Consider the following 15,269-nt stretch of genomic DNA (forward strand, 5'->3'; position numbering starts at 1 on the left):
GAGGAAGGGCCTGCTCCAAGGCTAGAGCCTGGTCCAGCTGTGCTAGGGCTGAAGCCAGTGTCACCTCTACCACCAGCTCCAGATCTGGAGCACGCACTGACCTCACCTTCAGCCCCCAGGCCAGCTCTCCAGCTGGGGCCTTCGGGACCAGAAGTTCTGATCCCAGTTCCAACAATAGAGCCAGCTCCATCCCAGGCACCAGAAGACCCCTGTGCTGTGACCACTGAGCAGCTAAGGGAGGAGAAGTGTGACATCCTGACCTTCCCTCCAGGACTGGTGGCAGAGCAACTGACAGCGATGGACGTGGTGAGCACCTGGGCGCTCAGGGTGGGGCGGGACAGGCCTCCTTCCGCAGTCAGCTGTCGAGCCGCCTTGTCCTGATCCAGTCTCCTACGATCTGGAAACAAATCGCAGCTCCACCAATCACCACCCATGGGTCCTGGGCAACTTTCTCCACCCCCACGCCTCCGCTGTCCACCTGCGGACAGTGGAAGTGGACATTCACAGGATGCATGGGCGCAGAGGGGCTGAGCAGATGAGAGGAGGCAGATCAGACAGGAAGCTGGGGGTGGGTCCTGTTCTGCTGGGTGGGGAGGGGAGCTCACTGTGTGCAGCCAGGTCCATGGGTCTCCCAGCCATCTGCCAGGAGGCTCAACAGCCTCGCACTTATTAGGCACCTGATGTGTACCGCACTTAACTACAAGGGAGACAGACAAAGCCTGTGGTTGTAGCCACCACAGGGGAGTGTGAACTGACTGGGGATTCAGACCAGAGGAGCCATCGGGATGCTGGAGGGTGGGCCCTTGGGATGAGCAGACTGAAGCTGCATCCTGGAGCTGCATCCTGGAGCTTGGAGCTAGTGAAGATGGGCTGGGGGAAGACACTCCTGTCCCTTTCCAACCTGTCTTGTGTCCTGGGTCACACAGTGCTGGTGCCCTTGTTGAACAGAAAATAAATCCCAGGCACTCCAAGGCTCAGGCCTCTTCCTCAGCTTCCTGAGCTTCAGTGTTGGCCAGTGGCCCCTGCAGGGGACTGGGGACAGTGAGCTGGGGTGTGGCAGGGTTGGGTGACACTCCCCTTTCTCCCCAGGAGCTGTTCAAGAAGGTAGTGCCCCACCAGTGCCGGGCATCTATGTGGTCCCAGAGGAACAAGCCTGGTAAGGAGCACCTGACATCCACTGTGTGCGCCACTGTTAAACATTTTAATTGTGTGGTCACCTGTGTGATCACCACCTGCCTTGGGGACCCAAGCATGAAGGCCCGGGACAGGGCCAAAGTGGTGGAGCACTGGATTAAGGTGGCCAAGGTATGTGGTGGGCGGCCCAGCGGAGACCCCATCCGGAGCCTTGAGCAACGCCACTGCTGCTTCCCCAGTGTCCAGGGCTGAAGTCTGAGCTCTGAGCGCCCAGTCCTTTCTGCCAGGGGCATGCTGACCTTGACCCACAGGTCCCATTCGTGGGAATTTTAGTTCCTACTGGCTTTGCCCTTTGGTTGAGCTAAAATCCTCCTGTCTGTGAGTGTTGGTCTTTGGGTCTGAAATGAGCCCACCCTGAGCATCCGTCCACCCAGCAGGCAGTGTGTCAACTGAGGGGGGACGGAAGCGAGAGCTCCCTCCCAGCTCCTCTCCCCTCCCCCAGGAGTGCAGAGCCCTCAGGAACTTCTCCTCCCTCCACGCCATCCTCTCAGCCCTGCGGAGCACGTCCGTCCATCGTCTACAGAAGACGTGGAAGAAGGTTTCCAGGTGGGTAGGCCTCTCCCCATAGGAGGATGGGGGTGAGGAACCCCCAGATGTCTCCCAGTGTCCCCGCAACAGCTGACACCTGCTGGGGGGCAGCCAGCTCTGGGGACAAGGACTGGGTGGTGGGCGGGGTCGCTCAGCCTCCCTGGGACCTCAGGGTTCCAGTTCTGCTGCAGAAATCAGTTTCCTAAAATGTCGGAGACTGCACTGAGCCAAACTGAAGATTTTCAAGTGTCTATAGCACCAGAACCCTGTGCCCAGTGAACCCCAAACTGGTCAAAACAGAGCTTCCCCGTGAGATGGGAATGGAGGCCCAGGTGTCCAACATGAGAGCCCGCCCAGTCCCACGGAGACATTCCTGCTCAGAGGTGAAAACCCTCCTCTGCGGTTTGAAACATTAGACTGCCAAAAGGAATTTACCCTTACACACTGCCTTTCCGCAGTATTCCTAAACTGTCTTTCCCTCCAACCCTCCCCCCCCCCCCCAGGAGGAACAGCTATACAATGCAAAAGCTGTGTAAGGAAGAAGACCGCTCAGGGATCAGGGGACTGCTCATAGAGGTAGAGCAGAGGCTGGAGGTCTGGAAAGAGGAGGGTGGGAGGGACGGGGGACTTGCAGGATGTGGCTTTGATAGTTTGTTACTTGAGGATTCTCTGAGAATTTTCACCCTGTCTGTCCCGATTAACAGGTAGAGGGATCTGTTTGGTCTGTGGGCAGGTGGGAGGCAGTTCGACGGGCAGGAGGCCCTGGTCGTGGCGTGAAGCGGTGGTGGCTGAGCTGTCCCAGGTCGGGGAGCACAGCGGGCAGGCTGAGTGGGTCTCTGGCTCCCAAGCTGGGCCCTCCCACTGGCACTTAGCTTCTTCTAGGCTGCTGGGTGGGTGGGGTGGGCGGGGTACTTTCTTCCCTAAAGCAGCCAGCCTGTCCTCAGGAAGCCAGGCCCCTGTGGCTCCCTCTTCTTCACCACACCTCCAAGGGCTGGGCCCCCTGCTTGCCCAGGGATGAGCACTGTAGGGGTTTCCCAAGGGCCAGGTGAATGAAAAGACTGCTTGGCCTCAGGCCCCAGTTGCTGGCCCAGAGGCAAAGAGTGTGCGGTCTGTGACTTCCCACTGCCCTTCTAGCCCTCTCTGCATCAGTCCCAGTCAGAATTCTCGCCTGGCCCAGTGGGCAATAACATGCCCCAGGTGGCTTCTGAGAGGTATCCAGGGAATATGCATTGTTAGTAGGTCCTCCCTGAACAGACCTCAGAAGCTTCACATCAACATGGAGGCCAAGGATCCTGTCACCTCCCACCCGGACAGTCAGATGGGGCACCTCGGGGGTCCCGTCCCTGAGTGGGTGAAGAAAGACTGCTGGGCAGGGGAAGGTCCTGAGGCATTCCTTGGGGAGGTGAAGGCTTGGCATGGCCCGGGGTCCAAACTGGTGGGCAGAGACCCCAGTGGGGTACGGTGAGCAGGAGATGCTCAACCAGACTCCTAAGACATCTGTCCATCCACGGTTTGGCCCAGACGGGCGCCTGGCCACAACCAGAGAGCCCAGAGGACAAGGCTCTGGTCCGTGGGGCTGGGAGTGAGGTGAGGTCAGATGGGACTGAGCCTCTGCCCCTCTGGCTGGAAGGGGCAGGTGGTCTCTCCTCTGTGGGCCCTGCGCCAGTCACTGTCCCTTGATGGCTTCTGTCTCCTCCTGTGGGAAATGGAGGAATGACCATCCTATGCTGCTGACCTCACAGAGTGATCATGAGGTTCAGGGAGGAAAAGACTGCAGGGCTTTCTTCCCTGTTCCACCTGGACAGTGAGGGCGAGGACAATGATGACAGTAATGTGACACTGAGTCCTCAGGAGAACCTGTGAGCTAGGTGGCGGCCTCTCACTTTCCAGAGGAGGAAACGGGTTGGGGAGGCCAGGGCCCAGGCCTAGGGTCCCAGGCCGAGTGAGTGTTGGAGCTGGGAGTGTTTCCGTATGAGTGCATGCTGGAGTCAGAGTGGCACTGGTGTCAGCTGGCTGGTCAGATGTCCGGGGTCTGAGGTCAGGGCTGGTGGTGGGAAATGGGTGAGGGAAGTACGGCCTCAGTGACCCTGTCCTGGACCCTGGCAGGAGCAGCCCTCTAGGCTTGCCACTTTGATCCTGAGAGTCCGCGGAGCTCAGAGGAAGCTGCCAAAAAAGGTGAGCGAGCCTGTCTGCCTGCGGGGGCGGGGGGGGGGGGCGTAAAGGGGGAGAGGGCTCCCAGCTGGAGGCTGCAGCTCAGGAGAGGAGGCCTCCCTCCTGCAGGCCCACCTCCTGTTCCCACAGAACCCAAAGCCCTTTATTGGAAGTGACCAAGAGCAGGGCCTGGAAGGCCTGGGGCAGGATGGATAAGGAGGTGGGGCTGGGCCCAGGACCACAGACCCTGTGATTTGCATAGAGTAGGCCCTGGGAGGTGATTCTGTGGAGTTCTTGGAGAGTGAGGGCAGGGACAATTGAGGGCAGGGTGGAGGGTCCTGAGCTGCTCCATGTGGGAACCCAGGGGTGGGCCAGGAGGCTGAGGGGGGGAGGCTTTCAGGGAAGGTCTGCGGGGGCAACTGGAGCAGGGGCTCATCCCACCCTCACCTATTTGGCCTAGTGTGTTCCTTTCCTTGGCACGTTTTTGTCTGACCTGGATAAGCTGGGTACTGCCATGGATTGTGTGAAGGTTGGTGACCTGGGGCCTGGGCTGGGGTGACCAGGATTGGCATTTGGGGAGAGATAGCCCCTATACTGAGCCCTGAGTTCCCAGCACAGCTGCCCTGGGTGCTGCAGTGTTGTGTCCATTATAAGGGTTTATGTCCCCACACCCTGGAGCCCAGAGCCTGGCCTGGGTCCAGGTCCTGTCTTTACCGTATTCCCGCCCCCTCCTGGAACCTGGTGGGTGTGCAACACAAGAAGGGGTGGGCATGGGGGCTAGTCATGACCAGGGCGCTCCTGCTGATGGAATTTGGCCGTCTGTCTTCGTCTGTCTTCCAGGGGACTCACGTCAGCTTGGAAATAGAGAAGGAGGTGAGAGCTGGGGCCCTTCCTGCAGGCAGGGAGGGGAGGGAAGTCAGAGACCCCCTGGCCAGTACTCTCCTGGGCTCCATCCCCAGCATCTTACACTTATTGGGAGAGTTTCCTAACAGAGTGGGAGGCCCCTCAAACTGGTGGCAAACGGGAGGGGACAGCATCAGGATAATTTCCTGGAGGAAGCGCTGAGGATGCTCATCTCTGAGCACAGGTAGGGCCTGGACGGAACTAGGGGGATAGGAGGGTGCCCACGTGTGTCAAGAACCAGGATAAATCCCCTCCCCCCCTCCCCACCCCCACTCAGGCCATATCTGTGTCCTCTCTCTTTCCCTCCCACCCCAGGAACAGAATGTCATGGAGGAGATAGTCCTGCGGCAGGAGGTGGCCGAAAAATACAAATTCGAGCCCAAGGAGCAATTTGGGGTCTGGTTCCAGGCCCAGGAGCAGCTCAGCGAGACTGAGAGGTAAGGCCCAGCAGGAGCTGGGCGTGAGCAGGGGTGGACTCCCCCTGCTGACCAGTCCAGAAAACCTATGTCCATGGCTCCCTGGCCAGCCCCACACCTTGTTGTGTAGCAAGTCCTGGGGCACCTGCCACTGGGAGGGACACCTGAGCTGTGCCTCCTGGGTGGGTGGTCACAGGTGTCATTCTGTCCTGTAGTTACATCCTGTCCTGCCAGCTGGAGCCTCGGTCCTAGCCGGCCAGCAGAACACTCCAGGCCAAGAACTCTAAAGGGCTTTGAGCTTCATTCTGAGAAGAAAAGAAGTCATCGGAGGATTGAAAGCACAATTGCAAATGATTCTTTTTTCTTTAAACTTATCTATTTATTTTTATTTAATATTTACATTTTAGATATTTGAAGTATTTATTTACCAATAATTTTTTACATAGAAAAGAGCATGGCAAATTAATATAGAATGCTCCCATGTACCTTTTTACCCCAGACGTTTAGTGTAATATCACTGAGAGTGATAACATAGTCATTGAACCAATAAATTAACCCTAGGACAATACTATTAAACAAACTATAGAACTTATTTGAATTTCACCAGTCTTTCCAGTAAAACAACATAACCATAAAAAACTGAAAAATATCAGTGAATATCAAACCTCAAGATATATGTCTCTGTGTAAAAAACAATAGGAGACATTAAAAAGGAAAAATGGCCCTGGCCAGTTGGCTCAGTGGTAGAGCGTTGGCCCTGCATGTGGAAGTCTGGGGTTCGATTCTTGGCCAGGGCATACAGGAGAAGCACCCATCTGCTTCTCTACCCTCTCTCTCTCCTTTTTCTCTGTCTCTCTCTTCCCCTCCAGCAACCAAAGCTCCATTGGAGCAAAATTGGCCCAGGCGCTGAGGATGGCTCCATGGTCTCCGCCTCAGGCGCTAGAATGGCTCTGGTTGCAGCAGAGTAACGCTCCAGATGGGCAGAGCATCGCCCCCTGGTGGGCATGCTAGGTGGATCCCGTTTGGGCTCATGCGGGAGTCTTTCTGCTTCCCTGCTTCTCAGTTCAGAAAAATACAAAAAAAAAAAAAAAAAAAAAAGAAAAGAAAAGGAAAATGTTCCATTTTATTTAAAAGGATTTAAGACTGCATATGTCAAAAACATCACAGAAACGAGGGAATTTTTTGAAATTGAGTTTATTGTGGTAGAATTGGTTAACAGGCCCCTAGAGGTTTCAAGAGTACATTTCTATAGTACATGAATTGTGTATTGCATTGTGTGTCTACCACCAACAGTCAAACCATCTAGGTAGTCATATGTTGGGAATGATTCTTAAAATGACCTCATTGACGGCCCTTGCATTTTCATGAACTTTATCCTCATGGAAAACATGCTTGGTTACAAAATTTGTCTTCATGGAAACTCTTACCTCTTAGGTAAAAGTTTATTAAACTAAGAATCTTCAAAATATTAAGAATAGCACAATAGACACCATACTTTTGCTGGGTATGCATACATTTCCACAGAAAGAGTAGGAATACCTTTAATGCTTGTTTAAATGATGAGAAACTAGAAAGATAGTAATGGTAGAACTAGCTCCCTCGGGTCCCCACTTCCAAGATGACCAAGGAAAGAAGGAACAACCGTCATGCCAAAAAAGGCTGTGGCCACGTGCAGCCTATTGTTTGCACCAGCTTAAGGACAAGGCCATTAAGAAGTTCTTCATTCAAAACATAGTAGAGGCCGCAGCTGTTAGGGGCATTTCCAAGGCGACTGTCTTCAATGCTTGTGTGCATCTCAAGCTGTACATGAAACCACATTACTATGTGGGTTGTACCATTCACTGCAAGGTAGTCAGGAATGGTTCTCCTGAAGCCAGAAAGACCGAACACCCCCACCCCGATTTAGACCTGTGGGGGCTACCCCATGACCTCCAGTAAAGTCCATATAAAGGGCTAAGTCCTTAAGGACTAAAGAAAAGTTCTCTGAAAAAAAAAAAGGAAATTGTATTAAAAAACAAACAAACAAACAAACAAAGCCTGACCAGGTGGTGCAATGGATAGAGCATTAGACTGGAACACGGAGGACCCAGGTTCTAGACTCCAAGGTTGCCAGCTTGAGTGTGGGTTCATCTGGTTTGAGCACAGCTCACCATTTTGAGTGGTGACCTGGGACACTGAGGGACCCACGTTCAAAACCCTGAATTCGCCGTCTTGAGCTCAGGCTAATCAGGCTCCAGTGCAGCGTTGCCGGTTTGAGCGTGGGATCACAGACATGACACCATGGTCACTGGCTTGAGCCCAAAGGTTGCTGGCTTGAGGGGGTCACTGGCTCAGCTGGAGCCCCCCAGTCAAAGCATGTATGACAAGGCAATCAATGAATAACTAAAGTGCCGCAACTACGAGTTGATGTTTCTCATCTTTCTCCTTTCCTGTCTTTCTGTCCCTATCTCTCTCTCTAAAAACAAAAGAAAAATCAAAACAAAGCAAAAAAACAGCCAGCACATATAGAACGTGAAGTTAATGCCGGTTGCTCTGACAAAAGGTAAAGCAGAGATAGAGACATGTGATGAGGCCATGATCTAGTCTATGGGATGATGTAAAGGTCTGTGGGATCTAGTGATGGTTGAGGCTGCTTTGGGGATATGCAGATGACCTGCAAGTATAAGCATCCTCAGCTGAGCCCTCATTTTGGGCTCTGGTTCCAAAGCATTCTAGGTGGCTCCTGATCCAGGAGAGGAAGTGTGCCCAGTCTCATTCTTTTTTTTTTTTTTAAAGATTTTATTTATTCATTATAGACATGGGGGAGAGAGAGAGAGAGAGAGAGAGAGAGAGAAGGGGGGAGAAGCAGGAAGCATCAACTCCCGTATGTGCCTTGACCAGGCAAGCCCAGGGTTTCGAACCGGCGACCTCAGCATTTCCAGGTCGACGCTTTATCCACTGCGCCACCACAGGTCAGGCCCCAGTCTCATTCTTTACACAATGGAGGACAATGGACCCGGCCCCTGGCCTCTCTGGACCCCTTGCCATGACATCATCTTTCATTGTGCTGCATGTTCTTACTTTATTGCTGCTGTTCTGTTGTGACCTCTTCCTGCAGTAAACTAGTCAGCATGCGTTCCTATGTAACTGACGCTCAGTTATATAAGTGCAGTGCCGCCTCTGTTTAATTCCAAATCTATTTTTTAAAAATTTTATTTATTGATTTTAGAGAGAGAAAAGAGGGGGCAGGGAGCAAGAAGCATCAACTCATAGTAGTTGTTGCTTCTCGTATGTGCCCTGACTGGGAAGCCCAGGGTTTTGAACTGGTGACGTCAGCATTCCAGGTCAATGCTTTATCCACTGCTCCACCACGGGTCAGGCTAATTCCAAGCTCTAAATGGGCCACCTTACCTGTAATAGAGCCATACACCTGTCCTCCCTCTATGTAGTCTAATGCACCAAAAGGGGTCTCTTCTAAGTGCCATCTACATTGCCCAGGAAACTACAACTAGTTGTACTTGCCTCGGGACTTAAAGCATTGGAGCAGCCAACTACAAGAACTTGGCATTTATATTCCCATCATGTTGCTTGCACCTGAATGGAGGATAAGGGTCAAGGGGCTTAGAATCCGCAGTGTTGGAAGGTCTCTATATGGTCTGAACCAAGAGTTATGACAAAGATAGTGTGGAGGGAGTGCCAGTGATGCAAATACTGAAATCGTCAGGAACAATAGAGAGTTCTAGGAGTTTGTGGATGACTGCAGCAAGTAGGGCTGGTGCGGTCTGACAACACATGATTCAAAGCTGGAGACACTGGGGAGGAGGGACAGAGAATGATCTTAGGCAGCAAGGAGAACCCGCTTCCAGGCGCCAGAGCAAGAGGGCATGTGAGTGTGGAGCCATAGTTTAGCAGAGGAACATCAGGGTGCTGTGACTGGAGGGCCATTCAATGGCTCTGGGGCAGCTGAGAGCCACAGTGGTCTGGGCCTTGACTGGCACTATGGAGCCTGGTGGAGGTGCCATGCACTGGCTCAGTGATATGTCCCAGGTGCTGATCTTATACCTGGAATCTAGCACATGCTCAGTCAGTCTCTGTGGAATGGTAAGTGAACGCATGGCCCTCTTGCCCTGAGACTGGGATGGGGTCACTTCTCAGTACACTGTCCTTCACAGAGTATCCTGGGGCAAGCCAGGCGTGTGAACATTGGGCAGGGTGGACTTGGTCAAAGTGGATGGGAGGTGGCTAGCTGTGAACAGACAGCATGCTGGGGGGGGGGCGGGGGGTAATGGCACATTGAAATGATAAACAAGATTGGTAAACCTTATACCACACTCATCAAGAAGAAAAGTGAGAAAACCCAAGAAAATAAAATCAGAAATGAAAGTGCAGAAGTGACAAATGACACAATAAAATCGAATCAGTAATAAAAAAAGAACTGTCACAAATAAAAGTCTTGGACCAAATGGTTTTACAGGTGAATTTTGTCAAACTTTAAAAAATAGAATTAATACCTATCCTTCTGATTTAAGAGAAGGAAATGCTCTTAAGCTCATTTTATGAGGCCACCATATCCTTATTACAAAACCAGACAAAGATATTACAAAAAAAGAAGTAATAGGCCAATATCCCTAATTATCACAGATGCAAAAATTCTCAGCAAAATATTAGCAAACCAAAAAAACAATACTTTGAAAAGATCATACAGAACTATCTAGTGGGTTTATTCCTGAGATGCAAGTTTGGCTCAATATTCACAAATTAATTAATGTGATACACCACATAAAAATAATGAAGGATAAAAATCATATGAGCATATCAATAGATGCAGAAAAAACATTTGACAAAAATCCAGATTTCATTTATGATAAAAAAGGAACTTAAAAAACCTCTAAGCAAATTAAGATTAAAAGAAATATACCTCAACATCTTTATTATATGCGGCTTAAGTGTCTGTTTGTCGCCGATAGCTTATTGGTTGCTTGTGTAACTGTACTAGCCAATGGGGTGAAGTTGCCATGGCTGAACGCAAATTGAGCGGGTCAGGGGGAAGGTGAACATTTGTTTGCATTGGCAATCATCTGTTTTACATAGGAGAGGTTCTCCAATTGAAAAATAATGTCATAATAGCTAAGTCTTTGACTGGCTCCTCTAAAGGTGAAATACATGTCATTCCAAGAATTGATTTGGCTCCATCTCAAACAGGGTTGCCATTTCAATTGAGACATAGACAATTTCCTGTAAAACTTGCCTTTGCTATGACCATCAGTAAGTCTCAGGGCCAAACGCTTAAGCGTGTTGGCATTTTTTTACCTGGGCCTGCATTTGGACACGGTCAACTTTATGTTGCCTGTTCAAGAGTTCGTGAAAGAACGGACGTAAAATTAAAAATAATTGATGGTCCTCTGCAAGGCGAGCTTAAAAATGATGGAAAGATCTACACAAGAAATGTTGTGTACAAAGAGATCTTTGACATGTGAATTAACATTTTATTATTTAAATCACCTTTATTTATTGAGCTAGCGGTGGCTCTTAAGAAATGTACCGCCAGTGGTTTCCTTCATTGCACTCTACTTTAAGCAATTAAGCAAGTAGAAGGGGGAAACCCCGTGGGGCACTAAGCAAAGGGGCGATCTCGCTGCCTGCCCTGGGTAATTCAGTTTGAATTAGCAGACACCTTTGCACAAATAATTTTAATTACAGTTTATAATATCTAGAACAGCGGTCATTTCATATGACCACAGGGCTTTCTAGTAATATATATGAGGAACCCTCAGCTAACATCATACTCAATGGGGAAAGCTAAAAACATTTTTACTTAGGATCAGGAACACAACAGGATTATCCACTTTCACTGCTTTTACCAATATAGTTTTCTTTTTCGTTTATTAAATGAGAATTGGAGAGGCAGAGAGACAGACTCCCATACGCACCCCGACCAGATCCACCCAGCAAACCCCCTACCAGGAGATGTTCTGCCCATCTGGGGCCATTACTTTGTTGCTAGGCAACCAAGCTATTTTTAGCACTTGAGGTGAGGCCATGGAGTCACCCAGGGCCATGGAGTCACCCAGGGCCAACTTTGCTTCAACCATTTGAGCCATGGCTGTGGGAGGGGGGAGAGAAAGACAACGAGGAGAGAGAGAGAGAGACAGAAAGAGAGAGAGAAAGAGAGAGAGAGAGAAGCAGATGGTCGTTTCTTCTGTATGCCCTGACTGGGAATTGAACCCAGGGCATCCACAAGCTGGGCTGACTCTCTACCACTGAGCCAACCAGCCACGGCCTCAACTCTTCTTTTTTTTTTTTTTTTTTTACAGAGAGAGAGAGAGAGAGAGACAGGGACAGACAGACAGGAACGGAGAGAGATGAGAAACATCAATCATCAGTTTTTCGCCGTGACACCCTAGTTGTTCATTGATTGCTTTCTCATATGTGCCCTGACCGCGGGCCTTCAGCAGACCGAGCAACCCCTTGCTTGAGCCAGCGACCTTGGGTCCAAGCTGGTGAGTTTTTGCTCAAACCAGATGAACTAGTGCTCAAGCTGGTGACCTTGGGGTCTCAAACCTGGGTCCTTGGCATCCCAGTCCAACGCTCTATTCACTGTGCCACCGCCTGGTCAGGCTCAACTCTTCTTTCTTCCTCATCCCAGTCTGACGCTGTATCCACTGCACCACCACTTGGTCAGGTTCAACTCTCCTTTCTTAAATTGAAAAGCTTTCACATGTCAGAAGGGACATGATTAGACTGTTGGGGGCTGTGTCACAGTGTGCTGGTGGACAAGCAGCAGTACCACCCTCAGAAAGACAGAGCTGGAGCCAGCCTGCCTCGGACTAACCCTGGCTCCACTAGCTGCTAAGCGTGGCTTGCTGACTACGGCATTTGACCTAGCTTTCACTTTCCTCATCTGGTACACACCTGGTTAGGGTCACTAGGAAGTTATTTAGTGAGTTAGCACAAATATATGGAACATCATAGGTGTGTGAGTGACAATGATGACTTAGATTAGGAAAGTGAAGGTAGAGATGAAAGAGGTAAACCAACAATTGGATGATGAACTGGATATGGTGGATGTGGGAGAATGGGGTCTCCATGGTGCAGACACTCTGTGAGATTGGAGAGACTGAGCACAGCTCAGGTCTGGAGGAGTTTGTGGACTTTGCTCTGCTCACCTGAGAATACTTCTAACTCATGGCCTGAGAAAAGAGCCGTCCTTTCATCTGAACTGGGGGTAAATACATGAACTTGTGTCGCAGGGACCTCCCTCCCCTCCACACTCTGCACAGTACCTACCACTGCCTGAAATGAGCCAGCAGATGTCGTCAGTGACCAAGACAAGAGGAGGTGCCTTCTTTTCTGAGATCTGGTTTGATATGTTTCAGGGTATCTCTCCCTGTTTATACATGGGAACATAAAACAAAGATTGGAATTTTATTTTGAATAATAGATATTTTACATAAAAGTAATAGAATTTATGAAACCAGTTTACATCAACTTTCCAAATTGAGAAGTTATAGAACAAGTACCTATGCTATTTACTTAAGAGTGCTTCTTTAATAAATTTAAGCCTGGTTACAAATAAAAAGCATTTTGTAAAACTAACGAGACACTGCTTGCTTCTAATAATGGCTGAGTAAGCTTTTCTTGGAATAACTTGCCCCGTGGTGACAACTGTCAATTCTGGGTGGTAAACAAAAAGCAACTGTCTGAAGGCACCGGAAGTGTCTAAAAGCCATCAGACTCTAGAGGAGAGTCGGAACATGTTAGCCTGCTGAGGGGTTTTTTCTGTATTTCCTCTCTGTTCCAGCCTCAGCCTGTTCTGTGAACATATTGTCTCAATCCCTTCCGAGTTGTCTGCAGTGCTGTGAGTGGGTCTCTGTGCGCGTGCCAGTGGTGTCAGGGTGCACACACTCACCACAGTCTAGTGTCACGGTTCCAGTTTGTCAGAGAAACTTCACCTCCCTTTGTTATTGTTACCCTCTCTCCTTAATGCTGTAATCTGAACTATTTCCTTTCCATACACTGAGTACCGCATCACACGGTATTATAATCTTTGCTTCAACAATCAAACATATTTTGACCAGGTGGTGGTGCAGTGGATAGAGCGTTGACCTGGGATGCTGAGGTTCCAGGTTTGAAACTTCAAGATTGCTAGCTTGAGCGTGGGTTCATTTGGCTTGAGCACAGGCTCACCAGCTTGAGTGTGAGGTCATTGGCATGAGCGTGGGAGCATAGACATGACCCCATGGCCCCTGCCTTGAGCCTTAGGTCGCTGGCTTGAGCAAGAGATCACTTGCTTGGCTGGAGCCCCCTGGTTAAGGCACCTATGAGAAGCAATTAATGAACAACTAAAATGACGCAACTATGAGTTAATACTTCTCATCTCTCTCCTTTCCTGTCTGTCTGTCTCTCGCCAAACAAACAAATACAAAACAAAACAAAACAAAAAAACCCCATCAAGCATAATTGAGAAACCTCAAGGGAAAATCTGCTGTGTTCGCCCTTATCTTTATGCTCCCCGTTGTCCATTTTCCCTCCCTGATGTCCAGAGATTCCTTCTTTTATCAAGTCCTTCCTGTTTGAAGAACATCCTTTTCCCCACCTTTCCAGGTAGGCCTGCTGGCTGCAGACTCTCAGTTTTCTTTATCTGAGAATGTCTCTGTTTCCCCCTCAGTCCTAAGGGATGTTTTCACTGGAGATGGAATTCTGGGTTGGCAATTCTTTTTCTTTGGCACTTGACAAACATCTTGTCACTTTCTTCTGGCTTCTGTGGTTTCTAGTGAGAATTCACTGTCATTAGAATTGTTTTCCCATTAGTTAACCGAGCTGGGTTTCCTCTCTCACTGTCTTTGAGATATTTGTGTTTAGTTTTCAGAAGTTTGTGATGTATCTCAGCATATGTTTCTTGTGTTTATCCTCTTTGGGGTTTGTTCAACTTCTCAAAGTTGTAGTTTATGTCTTTTGCGAGAGATTTCCTGATTTTTCAGCCATTATTTTCTCTAATACTTTTCTTTTTTTCTTTTTTCTTTTTCTTTTTTTTTTTTTTTTGTATTTTTCTGAAGTTGGAAACAGGGAGGCAGTCAGACTCCCACATGCGCCCGACCAGGATCCACCTGGCATGCCCACCAGGGGGCGATGCTCTGCCCCTCTGGGGCGTTGCTCTATTGCAACCAGAGCCATTCTAGCGCCTGAGGCAGAGGCCACAGAGCCATCCTTAGTGCCCAGGCCAACTTTGCTCCAATAGAGCCTTGGCTGCGGGAGGGGAAGAGAGAGACAGAGAGGAAGGAGAAGGGGAGGGGTGGAGAAGCAGATGGGCGCTTCTTCTGTGTGCCCTGGCCGGGAATCGAACCCAGGACTCTTGCACGCCAGGCCGATGCTCTACTACTGAGCCAACTGGCCAGGGCCTCTAATACTTTTCAACTTCAAACTCTCCCCTCCTCTGGGACCGTAGAATAAATAAAATGCAGACCACATTAAACACCAGGTAATAATCAGAGAGAGTTTGTACTCTAGGAGGCCCAGTGGAAAATATATATTATTCTAGGAAGAGTTTAAATAAATTCATATATATTAGGTGTTGAAGAAAATGGGGACTTTCTTTATGTGAAAACCTACCTAGCTGCCCACAAAACCCTCCTTCTGTCTACTGGGACGGACTTTGAGGGTAGTGCATTGAATTTGACCTAAGATGATAATTTCTAATTACTTTTAAAGCTTAGTTTTGGAAGTGCTATCCTAAAATAATTTTATTGAAAATAAAAATTGTTACTTGTTCTTTTGAAAGATGTCAATTTTGCCTGTAACTTTATAGAATGAGAACTCTTCTTTACAGTTTTGACTCTTTTGGTGTTTCATTGTTTTACGTTTATTGTGGGACTAACTTCTGCAGTGGCATTTATAAGAAGCAAATTGTAGGAAGAATAGCAATTATGGGGTTGGAGATGTTGAAGAAGATGGAGCTGTGTAATTGAGCTATTAGTCTTGTCTGTCTGAGGGGCAGGGTGATGGACCACACGTGAATTGTTCTTATGGGTCATGTTTCTTAAAAGGTCATTTGTACCTAAAATTTCCCTCACTTTTCTGGTACACCTAGCTCAGAGATTA

At 49.2% G+C, this 15,269-nt stretch overlaps 1 protein-coding gene and 1 pseudogene across 1 annotated transcript; both read left to right on the forward strand.

Annotated features, from left to right (window-relative positions):
• Window positions 1–1,175: 1,175 nt before the first annotated feature.
• LOC136397822 (ral guanine nucleotide dissociation stimulator-like) lies at window positions 1,176–5,906 on the forward strand. Its single transcript, XM_066372312.1, has 8 exons — window positions 1,176–1,305; window positions 1,637–1,740; window positions 2,226–2,298; window positions 3,829–3,897; window positions 4,334–4,402; window positions 4,714–4,746; window positions 5,092–5,213; window positions 5,408–5,906. Exons 1-8 carry the CDS (start codon window positions 1,252–1,254, stop codon window positions 5,442–5,444), a joined length of 561 nt encoding a protein of 186 aa, XP_066228409.1. The 5' UTR covers window positions 1,176–1,251; the 3' UTR covers window positions 5,445–5,906.
• A 904-nt stretch (window positions 5,907–6,810) lies between these two features.
• Window positions 6,811–7,141, forward strand: LOC136397823 (small ribosomal subunit protein eS26 pseudogene; annotated as a pseudogene).
• Window positions 7,142–15,269: the final 8,128 nt, after the last annotated feature.

Source organism: Saccopteryx leptura, chromosome 3 (assembly GCF_036850995.1).
Source record: "Saccopteryx leptura isolate mSacLep1 chromosome 3, mSacLep1_pri_phased_curated, whole genome shotgun sequence".
NCBI lineage: Eukaryota > Metazoa > Chordata > Mammalia > Chiroptera > Emballonuridae > Saccopteryx > Saccopteryx leptura.